This window comes from Neopelma chrysocephalum, unplaced genomic scaffold, assembly GCF_003984885.1.
Source record: "Neopelma chrysocephalum unplaced genomic scaffold, ASM398488v2 Primary Assembly neopelma1_347, whole genome shotgun sequence".
Lineage (NCBI taxonomy): Eukaryota > Metazoa > Chordata > Aves > Passeriformes > Pipridae > Neopelma > Neopelma chrysocephalum.
Window position 1 is genome coordinate 2,810,817 of NW_020898011.1, and position 12,753 is coordinate 2,823,569.

At 42.1% G+C, this 12,753-nt stretch overlaps 1 protein-coding gene across 8 annotated transcripts in view; it reads left to right on the forward strand.

Annotated features, from left to right (window-relative positions):
• Nucleotides 1–12,753, forward strand: part of FGFR2 (fibroblast growth factor receptor 2) — an 83,584-nt gene that overhangs the window by 58,259 nt on the left and 12,572 nt on the right. For all 8 annotated transcript variants that reach the window (XM_027705614.1, XM_027705615.1, XM_027705620.1 and 5 more), the window contains 4 exons: nt 7,606–7,757; nt 10,855–10,976; nt 11,592–11,702; nt 12,481–12,671. In XM_027705614.1, coding sequence (XP_027561415.1) covers nt 7,606–7,757; nt 10,855–10,976; nt 11,592–11,702; nt 12,481–12,671 — 576 coding nt within the window. The remainder of the gene's footprint in view (nt 1–7,605; nt 7,758–10,854; nt 10,977–11,591; nt 11,703–12,480; nt 12,672–12,753) is intronic.

The window sequence follows — 12,753 nt, forward strand, 5'->3', positions numbered from 1 at the left end:
TCTTGGACAGTTTGATTAAGATGTTGATGCATTTGACCAAGGAACAAAAAGCAAATGTCAGATTTAAAAGGTGCACAACATCATTGCATGAAATATGTTTTGTGATCGTTTGTGGCTGGCAACGAGCATTTCTGGAGAGGGCAACACCACAGGCAACAAACCAGCTGAACGAGTAACAGGACCTTGGCTTTATCACAGGCCATCACTTGCCAAAACAGCCTCCATTCCCACGTGCTATCCTCTCCTGAAACACTTGGTTTTTTAGAAGCTGGACATTAGAGGTTTTGATTTTTTTGCAGTAGATCTTCAAGAACAGACCTCTGCACGCAGTAAATCCTCCCTCAGGTTTCAGCCCTGCAAGACTGGGGAATGTTGGCGTCTGTGGTTCACTTTATAATCCAAAATAGGGACCATCTAGAAGGGGTTGAGTCCAGGCTCTGACCTTGGGGTTTGGAGATGAGGGCTCAGTTTGGGTCTGTCAGCACCATGAATAAGGGATACAGAATTTCTGCAGATTGGTTTTACAGCCTGTCCAGACTATTGTCATTGTCATGTGCCTTAAAAATCCTCCTTCAGTGTGGGTAAGTGTTTGGAATTAGATGCATGGGCACACAGAGTGGGAGGTTTTGAACAGTATTGCTTTTTACTGAACCCATGTTTCATGGTTTCTGAATGTCCTTGGTTAAGAATACCAGGGAGTGGTAATGCTTTAGCCTTCTTCCTCTGAATGCAGTATTTTACAAAACCTTAAAGTGGGGGACATGAACTTTGTCCAATCTGAAAAACATTTGGTTTCTTTTATGAGCAAAAGTGTTAATTCTTATTTTTTTTTCTGACTTTCTTGGCCACTTTGGGGGTTTTGGTTTGGGTTGTTTGGTTTTTTTGGGTTTTTTTTGAGATTTCATGATTTTATTCTTTTGCTTGAATATCACTAGGATGGAGAGGGACTTTTGGCTCTGTATCAGAAGGAGTGATGAGAAGCCCTCAGCTCAATTCACACATCTCTGGCTAGAAATCTGTGTATCTTTCTGGACAAAGGAGGCTTTTCAAATGTTGTATATTTAGCCACAGAGAGAGAGATCCATATCAGCTGCTCAGATAGAAGACATTTATTAGATTTCTGCCTGAATATAAAAGCATCATAATGACTCAGAGATAAGTTGAGGGCATAAAAAATACCTCAGTTTTGGTGAGCTCAGTTGTGTCAGTGGGAAATGGTTCCTCAGGGGGCACTGTTATTTCACTGCGTGTGACAGCAGTGCCAACCGCTGCCCTCACTTCAGCTATTTATCATTAAATGATGCAATATGGACCTTCTCCAAAGCTATTGTTTTCACAGAGGGGTAAAAAACCAAACTATCTTACAACATGTTTGTCACGTTGGGTTTTATCTGTTTTGGTTTTCTATGTTTTCTTAGCTGAAATGGCATTTTGCTTTCAGAAGTGGTAAGAATTATTTTTTTTTAAAAAACCGTTTTGTATTTGAAAGTGCAAATGCTGTTTCAACCCCTAAGCAAAAATTCCACTACTCCCAATTGTTCCTAGTGCTGTTTTGTTAACAGGAGCTTCTCACTGAAGGGCTCTCTGCCTTTTTGTCTTCATGGAGGAAAATGTAACTACTGTGTTAACGAGCAATCCGTGTTTCTAGTTGGATGATTTCACTGGTCAGGTTGCACAGGCAGGATGAGACAAACAGTCCCTGAAGACTTGCTTGTCAGAACTGAAGATTCCTAAAATTTTAGTTAACATCTCCTTGGTCCTGAGGCTGCAGTAGTTGTTTAGTTTCTGCGTCTTTTATAGCTGGTTTTGGATTTCAGAATTGTTGCCACAAATGAAGAATTGAAAAATAATCCCTGTTCTATTTACTGGGTGTGTGTGTTTGTGGATTATTCAACTCTGCTTTGTTGTACCACCAAGTTTACTTTGTTTCGGTTTATTTGTATTTCAGAGAGTTGTATTTAAAGCCTGGTGGGGTTTTGTCACTAAACCTTTATTTATCTGTTGATCCCAGAAGGTTCTCCCTTGCTGTGTGTGGGAGGAACAGAGAAAGTGGCTGAGTTGGGAGGATGGGTGAGAGTGAGCAGGGAAGATGCTCATGGCAGGTAGACTGTGAAAATGGGGCAGAGATCCAGGGCTGGGTGATGAGATTTGTTGGAATTCCAGATAAATGAGGCCATGGATTGGGAAATTCTTGATATTGTTTTCAAAGCTCTCTGCTGCTGGGTCAGGGTCCCTGAGGATATGAGTATGAAAATAATCCTGGTTCACAAGGAGGCTCTGATGCCATCCTGTCTGAGCAGGAGAAGAGTCTTGCTGAGTTACATGTGGTTTGGTTTGCAGGCCTGGATTCCCCTACACTATTTAGTCTGAGTGGGGATTTTATCATTCCCCACGTGCAGGCGTGGTTTTTCCCTACCAAAATGCTGTTCTTTTCTCTTTCATAGGAAGGGTCATGATGAAATCGGGAATTATCAGTTCCCTCCCCCTGCAATCCTCAGCCTCACCAGGATCTGCTACTTGGTTTTCAGGTTTTTGCAGGGAAATCCAGCAAGCAGCTCCTTTTCTTTCCATGCAGGCAGGGAACTGCAGTGCCCTGTTGGTGTTGGCCACAGCCTACAGGGAGGTACCAACTTGTGAGGTGTTTGCAGGATTGAACCTCACGGGCTGATTTGCAATACAGGCTTTAAGTGACAGGTTCAATGATCCAAAAGATAAATAGTAGCCTTCAATAGGATATACTTTTACTTTATAGAGCTTTCTTTTAACAAATAAATTACACTTGAAACAGGCAAAAAGACAGTCCCATCTCTTGTGACTTGCCCAGTCAAAGTCAAGTACAAGTGTTTTTCATCACTAGAGCGTTTTTTTTAGGGCTGCCACAGTCAATCTGTCAAATTGGGACCCCCTCAAGTATGTTTCTTAAATAGAGAGCAGTGATCTCTTTATGCTTAATATTTCAAATACATTCCCATTAATTTATGTCTAAAGTTGTTGTTGAGTCTAATTCTGTATAAAGATGTAATGAGCGTATTTGTGATGAACAAAGGCTGGTTGGTTTAAAGTAAGACTTGAGCTCACCCAGCAAAATAGGTAATTCAAAATGATAATAGGTAATTCAAAATGATAATTTCCAGCTGGAATCTGGAAAGAAGAAAAGCACTCAGGGAAAAGGAGAGTCATGTAGTGTTTCTCCTGGTATTGAGCTGCGAAAGTATCATTTATTTTAAGGAATAGACTGTGAAGTACAAAGATTAATACACGACTATTTACCCTAATACCTATTTTATTTTTTCTTTATCTTTGGATTTCTCTATGTGGAAACCACTGTCTTGCCTGGTAGTACTCATAGGACTTTGTTTTGTGTGGAGGTGTTTCAAAAGGAGAGCTTTTCATGCAGGGGTGGTGCATGTGTTTTAAACATCAGTACTTAACATTAGGGTTACTCAGTTTTGTGTAGTGCATTTAGCCTTATATTTTCCTAGATCTGGTCACTCAGGTGGACTGTTTCTATCAGCAGCTACCAGCATGACTTACTAATTATACATATACATATATGCATATGACTTCAGATTAGCTTTTATAGCAGAGCCTTCACAAAGACTGACAATTATAGGAAATCACTGCATGGCTGCTAAAATCTCACAGCCCGAGTGCCAGAACCAGGCTTCAGGACATGGTATGAATTATCAGTGGAGGAAAACACCCTTCATAATCAATTACAGACAATTACACACTGCTCTGCAGCTGATTTTGCCACATGGCATTTAAAGATTCCAGCAAAGATTTGTTTGTTTTAAATGCTCTGCTGCTTAGAAATGCTTGTAAAGCATTAACTGAGAGGTGATTAAACACAGCCAAAGGAAAAATATGTTGTTAAAATGGGGATATAATCATGCATTGATGCGGGAGGTTTGGACACAGTGGGCTTTTCTCCATCCCAAGAGCAGATATGGAGCTAAAGATCTGTCTGAGGCTGGTACTGTTCTTAGTCCTGTCCTCCTAAAAGCAGAAAGGAAGCACACAAAGAACATTTTCTGGTGGAGGGTTGCCTTCCTGTTGAGGTTAACATACACCATAATAGGTCTTTCAGTGCTCTGCTCAATTCAAGCTGACTTCTGCCTGCCTTGCTTTAATTAAGCACTCAAAACACCTCTTTAGTGTAGTGTCATCACTTAAAACAGGTGTCACCAACGTGCTGAGTGGACCTTGAAGGTGTCTAATTCACCTTCATCAGGTTAACCTGCATGGTAAGGGGTTGGAGGGCAGTGTTGCAAGTGGCAAGCTGGAAAAAGGCTTTCTATGTGCTGTTACTTAAATGTATAATGTAGATTAAAGTTGACCATGCCTACTGACCTTGGAATAGGTAGGATTTTCCTCCCTGTTTTATAGTGTACTCTAAGGCAGTGAAAAAAGATGCTTAAGGGATGGGATCAAAGGTTAATTCTTTATTATTGCAGGAAAGGTGAAAGGCCATTTTGAAATAGAAAATCTCCTCCAACCACAGGCCAGACTGCATTGGCTTCATCTTTTTTGGAGCAGATTTTTATAGCCCTTGAGCTCCTGTAACTCCTTGTACTGCTCCAGTTAATCAATCAGAAGAATATTCCCTGGGAGTACAGTCCATTTTTCTTCTCCCAGACACTGAGTAGTTCCTCTGGATTTCTCATCATTCCTATTAATGCACTTTGGTTACCTACAGCATCTCTGGCCCATCATCCAGTTCTTCAGTGAAGTAAAAATGTGCAATAATGTTAAAAGGAGTGTTTTAGTTTATTGCAGGTTTACATTTATAGGCTTTACCCATGCTAAGACTGCTGGATGGGGAGTGTAGAGCTAGTGAAAAGATGAAACTCTGGAAGAGATCCAAACAGTGTCTGATACAATTATTGTGTTTCATGAAAAAATAAAAGACCCCAGAACATTTTGAACCATTTCTGATGCGTAAGGTATATAATCTAAATTTTGTAGCTTGATTTTCATGCCCTCCTGATGTCCCTGAAGACAATGGCTATAATGGCAAAGACAGGGATGGAAGTAAAGGCAATGTTAATAAAGAAATAAGAATCAAGACTTGAATAAAGATCTTGGTAGAACGGCTGGAGAATAGTAGGTAGGTTTTGGAAATATGGAGGAAGTGATCATAGAGTATTAATAGGATTATGGTGAGGGATGAAAAAATGGAAACCAGAAATAATAGAAAAATGGAATTCAGGAAAGTCAGGGGGTAAGGGCAGAGGAAGTGCCACATTGGTCATGGAGATTTGCACATTTCTTTGTGCTGAGGTGGTTCATTTCATGAAGCATCGTTTTTAAACTGTAATGAAATAATGAAAATGAGAAAAAAAAAAAAGAAGTCTGATTTCAGCCCCGATTCTCATGCTGATTTGTCCAGCAGGTGAGTTCTCCTCTGCAGACTGGGCATGGCAGCATCTCTCTGGAAGGACTCTGTTCAGTATTCACTTATGATTTATTTAGAGCTCCATAGTCTGCCTTAATAGTACTTTTCTGTTTGTATCCCAAGTGGTCACTGGATTTATTTTCCTAGAGGAATGTGCCAGGTACTTATATTTGCTGAAAGTCAATATTATCATTCATGCTGGTGGGATGAATGAGGGGGAAGCAGTCCACCTCTCTTTTTTGAATGGTGGCCTTGTTTGTGCAGTAAGACTCTCTCCTTCCATAGACACCACATCTTGCCTGCAGGAGCTGCTTCTGATACCAGGAAAGGTCTGTCAGCTGCAAATCTGGTCACCAAGATTAATTTTCTGATGGCTATCCTTAACACTTTCTTCCCAATGAAACCTTTCCACTCTTAATCTCTGATCTTAGAAAGTTGTGTCAAGAAGACAAATGCATTTAATGAGATGGGTTTGAGGATGTCTACCTGCAAAGAGACCTCACAAACAAAGCAGATGGTGAGAGTTGTGATGAGAAATTTGAGAGCCTTAGTCTTGCCAAAATACACTCTGTAGCAGCACGACTTACAAAAACCTTTCAGTCCCATTCTGAGGAACTCAAGTAATTCTGTGGACTGAGACACTCTAATTCTTAATTGGACTTAAGGAACAACAAAGTTGGACTTACCATGTGTCATAGAGACAAGTGGATTTTGTGTCCATATCACTGTGTCTCCCTGATTTCCACTTTATTGCTCTTAGGATCTGTTTGCTTATAATTGCTTTTTTATTCTAGTTATAAGGCCCGTGGAACCAAACTGTAGCCTGGTGACATTTTGCATGAGCAAATGTGGTGTCAAAGTCAAGTCCAGGTGATGAGGCTGAAGGTGGAGGGTGGTAGTTACTGTGGTGTTCCAGGCTTCCAGCTTGGGCAGGGGCCAAGAGAAGAACCTCCTGCTGCCTGGTGTGAGGATGGGCACCAGAGATGTCACTGTGAAACAACCTGCAGCCCAGCTTGGCCACGGGATTTGGGCTTGGCCAAGGCCGTCATGGGCTGAAGAGAGAAGGAGGATTCACACTTAAAAGGAGGGAAGACTGGCAATACAAGCATTTTTATTTTGTGTTAGTATTCACTTGAAACTCTGAGGTCAGCAGAGGACAGGCTGCTGCTTGCAGGTTTGAGGAAAGAGTATTATAGAAGATTCACACAATTCACACCAAAATTACACAGGTGGAGCAGCTGCCTCCTTTTTTAGTATATTTATCATTAAGTACCTTTGCTGCTCTAAGGAAAATGTTGAGGCTGATGAGAAGTCACACTCCAAAGTTTCAAAACATCAGACATTAAATTATTTTTAGGAGCTCTTCTCCACGTTGCCTGCAGAATCTCTAATTAAGAATGTGGTTAATTGAAAACTTAAGTATCCCCCAATTATTGTGGTAGCTTCTTGATGCTTTTAGTATTGAATACATGGAAAATATGGAACAATAGAATCATATGGGTTGGAAAAGACCTTTAAGATCATGAAGTCCAAATGTAAATCCTGCCAAGTCCGCCACTAAACCATGACCCCAGGTGCTGTATCTGCAGGTCTTTTAAATCCCTCCAGCACTGGTTACTCCACCACTTTCCTGCACATCCTGTTTCAATGCTTGACCACCCTTCCATTGAAGAAGTTGTGCCTAATACCCAATCTAAACCTCCCTTGGAGGCCATTTCCTCTTGTCCTATCACTTTGAGAAGACACCAACCCCCCCCCGGTTGTGTGGGAAAAGCCATGGTGACATGGACAACTAGAAGTGAGTGGAAGAAGAGAATTTATTGGTCAATTCTGCTTGTGGTATAAGCTGCCCACTTAGATACCTGAGGGTGGTGATGTAAATGCTGTCAGTTGATTTAAAAAAACAAAAAACTGCTTAATTTGATGACCAAAAATATATTCTGAGTGAATTTATGTAGAACTTACATGGATTTTGACCTATGGGGCAGACTTAGAGCCTGGGCAGCAATCAGAGTCAGTGTTGTGCTTACAAGGGAGGGTAAATGAGAGAGCAGTGCCCCAGAAAAATGACTGTAGGTTCAACCACTTCCTAATACCATGGTGCTGAGCTGGCTTGGTATCAGGTACTGGTGGTTTTCGGATTTTGGGTCGAGATTACATCTCTGCCTTCTTTTCTTTCCTTCCTGCATCTTGCATTGCAACACCAGGTGTCGGCGGACTCGAGCTCCTCCATGAATTCCAACACGCCCCTGGTGAGGATCACCACCCGCCTCTCCTCCACTGCTGATGCCCCCATGCTGGCAGGAGTCTCGGAATACGAGTTGCCAGAAGACCCAAAGTGGGAGTTTCCAAGAGATAAGTATGTAGCCCGTTTCCTTTGACACTACCTGTCCATGTCTGAAAATCCTGACACATTATAGGAGGAGGCATCTTTCCTAATGTCTCCCAGGGTTTCTTTAGTTTAAAAGAAAAACCTCAATTACCTGAAGCCTCTCTGAACATCAAGATTCAATTCAATTATCCTGAATCAGTTTGGTTAAATAGTAACTAAATTTTCTCTGCCTGTCCTTCTGATTATATTTTCAGATTTCTTGTGGGTTTTCAGATACTCTGATGAAAGGTAACTCCTCTGTTAGGAAATGAGTGACTATTTCAGATTAGGTATAATCTAGACTGGGAAAAATATCCACGTACAAGCATTGTTGAAGGGCAGTCAAGCTTTCCCTAAACAATACCTCTGAACATGAAACGTTTCTTAGTCAACTGCTTAATTGGTTAATACTTAAAAAGAGGTAACACAATATCATGTAGGAGATACAGAAAGTCTAGGTTTTCCCATTAGACAATCTTTTCTTTCTGTCAGGACTCTGGTTAGGGTTTGGTGTTGATTTTGCATTAACCTGTATTAATGGAGATGATGATTTTTGATTTAGGGCAGCATTTTGCATGTTGTGTGCATGTATGCACAACTTCTGTGGCTTGAAAGTATTAGGTTTCAAGCAGAACACACTGAATTCTGATATATTCAAATTCATGTGGCTACATAATATTTTCTTCAAAGTCTGTTGACTAACATGCAGAATGGGTTTTTGAATAATAATAATTAAAAGTAACCATATTTCTTAATATAAAAAAGACATGCAAAAGAGAGATAGTATTAACACAGGTAGAACCATGATTATTTATCAGAGTTAGTACTAACTTTAAGAAGTCTTTAGGTGTCTTTGAGTAAATAACACCTTTTATCATGGACAGTTCTATTTGAGAGTTCAGGACTGTAACTTCTGAATAGAAGAACTGCAATTTTGAACCTTTTGACAACTGCTCTGGAAATTATTTTATTGATGTAGCTGAAAACCAGTGTAAAATGCTGTAATTGCCACCTGCAGCATTCTAGTCAACAGTGGGGGCCTGTCTGTGTGCTTCTGTCAGCCCATACCCTGGGGGGATACACTAAATGCGGAAAATTTTAGAGTTGCTAAACATTTAAACCCAGCGTTCAGCACAAATGGAGGTGGAGCAGATCTGCAATGAAAGGAGGCTATTTAGAGGCAGTTTATTAGGTTGGGGGGCAGGAGGCACACAATGAGGGGTTTGTTACTTTGGTCCTAGCAGGGCAATGGCACATAAATTAACCAGTTTCCAATGCAAATGTTTGTTCTCTGCCAAGATCCTAAATTCAATTTTAGTTCTGGAGAAAACGCGGGATGACCTCAGCATAGCATATGCTGCCCTTCAGTCTTTGCACCTTTTTAAACTCGCATTTGCCTTAGAAACCAATCCAAAACAGCCCGAGGAATTCTCACCAAGTCAAAGCCCGCATTTGACGGAGTGTGTTGGCTGCCCTCGGGAGGAACCACCTCTGACTTCTGTCCTGTGCCTGAGCAGATAAGCGAGGATTTCAGGTCACTTAGCCCTGGTCTAACACTCCTCAGCTGATGGCATGACGACCTCTCGCTGTGTTTCATGGTGGAGGACAGAAGTCCATGCTTTTGAGTCCATGTCTCACATCTGTGAATCCTACTTTTGACCATGGAAAGCCAAGTCCTTGAGAACTTCTTTATGAAAATGTTTGTCTGAATCCAGCCCCTACACTGGGTAACGCTAGCAGCATCACACTCATTGAGCACCCTCTCTGATTCCTGCCCAGCACTGCTGCTGGGTGTTAGATGGTATTCTCTGCAAGTAAAGGAAACCAAATCTGGTCCTTAAGCACTTAGGCTGGAACAAAAAAGATTTTGCCCCGAGGCTTCGAAGTTTGTTTTTTATTCTCTATCTTTCTCCTCATGAAGTCAAGGTCGACATCTCTGTGTCTGTCAGAGCTGAGCAGGTTTTGCTACCAGGTAAATGCTCCACAAAATGCACTCTGCAGAGCCCACTTAGTGACTGCTCCTTTTAAAAGGGTTTTATGTTGGTGCTGTGATTACAACCCAGTTTGTTTCTCCCGGTCTTTGCCTCCCTTCTATGAGCTGAGCCCAGGAGCTGCAGGCAGGAGGCACTTTCTGGTATCTTCTGTCTGGCCACCCCATCAGCCACTAGGAAGAGAAAAGGGTGCTGTAATTACCCACAGCTGGGTGTCAACTGACTTGCTGTCTCTGTCTTTTGGCACAAGAGATCATTAGGCAAAGGATCCCCAAACAAAAATCCAAGAATATGGATTTTGAGCTAAAATATAGATTCCTGACAGTGTGTGTGATTTACCTTTCCATGTGCACTGTGCTGTTATGTCACAGGAGTTAATCATATTTAAAATGTTCCCCTGCTCTTGACACCACCCTTAACATAGTTCTCAGCTCCATCAATAAAACAATTTCCAGAACAGTTGTCAGAAGGCTCAAAATTACAGTTCTTCTATCCCAAAAGTTACAACTCTGAACTTTCACAGAGAACTGTCCGTGACAAAAGGTGTTATTTTCTCAAAGCCACCTAAAGACTTCTTGAAGTTGGTACTAACTGATAAATAATCATGGTCCTACCTGTGTTAATATTATCAGTCATCAGCTGCCCGAAAGCAACCACAGGGCAACACACACAAAAAAACTTTTCTTCCACGTCCCTGCAGTCCATGTGAGAACGAAGATGAGTGGCCATGCTACAGTGACAGGAAAAGCTGTCGCTGGCTGCTCCTGAATTCCAGCCACGGTCCGATGCTCTTTGAAAGCTCTGCCCCTCCATGCTGTGTCTCCCTGCAAGCCATCAAGTTCAGCCTCTTGTTACAAGGAGAGGGAGAGCTTGAAAGCTGGGTTTGGTGACCGATGTGCCTGTCTAGGTGCTCTCCCATCCCTAAGAAATCCCGTGAAAACCAACGTGCGCCCGGGGCCTTGTTGGTTCCATGTGATAAACGCTTTGTGCTGCAGCAAGCTGTCGAAAGCTGTTTTTATATTTTAGCCCTGGAATTTCACTGGCTGCATCCCTTGCCCAGCTGCTGTGTGTTAATCTGCTGTTTACACCTCCAGGCTGACGCTGGGCAAGCCCCTGGGAGAAGGCTGCTTTGGGCAGGTCGTCATGGCTGAAGCGGTGGGGATTGACAAAGACAGGCCTAAAGAAGCAGTGACCGTGGCAGTGAAGATGTTGAAAGGTAAGAAAATTGGGTGATTGGGGATCAGAACGGGCGATATGGCAGTTCTCATATCCACGGAGAGTTTCTTTTGTGGCATCTGAACTCTGTCATCGTTGTGGGGGGGGTCAAAGAGCACATAGCTGACCTCAGCCTTCAGCAGTCTGGGGTGTAAATCTGTGCCCTTGACAGCCTGTTTATCTTGAGCAGCGAGTATTTAGGAGCCAGGAGATGTATTAACATCGTGTGGGTCTCTCTGCTTTTAGTTTATTTCATGTCAGAGGCTATCCATGTGTAGATCCTACCCCATTCAGTCCAGGTGGTTGGTGCCTATTTATTTTGAATTTAATTGTGAGGGTAGTTTGCAGGAGAGGCGTAGTTATTGGAGGTTTGATAGCTAAAGACAGCTTTTTTTATGTCTGATATTACTCTGCTGCCTTTTAACATTAAACACTGAAGACTTGGTTAGTCCATCAAAGAGGTTGATACTATTTTATTTAAAACATAACATATGACTTTGTATAACATACGGTGTGTTCTGCATTTTGAGTCACGTCTTTTACACCAACTGCTGAGCCTTAGTGAAGTTCAGGCTGGCGTGCTAGAAAATATGAACTGAACCTGTTTCTTCTACAGATGATGCCACAGAAAAAGATCTGTCTGACCTGGTGTCAGAGATGGAGATGATGAAGATGATTGGGAAGCATAAAAATATCATCAATCTCCTTGGAGCCTGTACCCAGGATGGTAAGTAGAGAAAAGGAAGCAAACCAGGACTTTCCAACGGGGTCTGCGAAAGTCTCATTAATCATAATTTTTCAAGAGGTTTTAAGGAAGCAGTCATGCAGTGATGGGATTTTTAGGTATTTCTCTAGCTTAACAGCAATATTTTAACTTCTGTGTCTCATTATAGCTGCAGCCTTAATATGAGAAGGGGTACTATATCATATGAAAACTCTCTAATCCTTTGCTGTAGGGAACAAATGACCTTTTGCAGGGGCTTTACCCACGCCTGTTGTTCTGAATTGTCAGTCCTGCTTTAGGAGAACTTTTATCCCACGAGTTTGAAACAAGCACTCTTAGTCCAGGAAAGCTAATTATGCCACGTAAAGCCGTGCAGAACGGCATAAGACTCTGGAAATTAAAATAATTTTAAGGAGCACTTTCCCCTTGTTTGAGATCTCGAGGTATTTTTTTAATGAAAATGTTCATTTTTCAGTACATGGCATGGTCTGAAAGGAACAGGCACGGGGTCAGGGTTTAGGTACTTTAAGCCACTAATTGTATTGTAATTTAGGTACTTATAACCATCCTGCTGTGGAGCTTTGGGCCGGTCCCTTCACCAGGTCCAAACCTCTTCTTTTTTATTTCTTTTCCCTTCAAGTGGTGCTTACTGATTTCCCCGCGTGACATTTATCGATTCGGTTAATTTATTACAGAACGCTGAAAAAAACTTCTTTACATGAAAAAACCTTTTCCCCTTGGGCCTGACTCCCGTTTTCCCCACGTTTCTGCTCATCCCCAGGCCCGTTGTACGTGATAGTGGAATATGCTTCCAAAGGGAACCTGCGGGAATACCTGCGGGCTCGCCGCCCGCCGGGCATGGAGTACTCCTTCGACATCAACAGGGTGCCAGAGGAGCAGATGACATTCAAGGACCTTGTGTCCTGCACATACCAGCTGGCAAGAGGCATGGAGTACCTGGCTTCACAAAAAGTAGGTAGAGCTCAGCAAACACCTCACAAAGCACCTGACGTGCGTTTCTCCGGCGCTTTTTTTCTGGTTTAGTTTTGTTCTC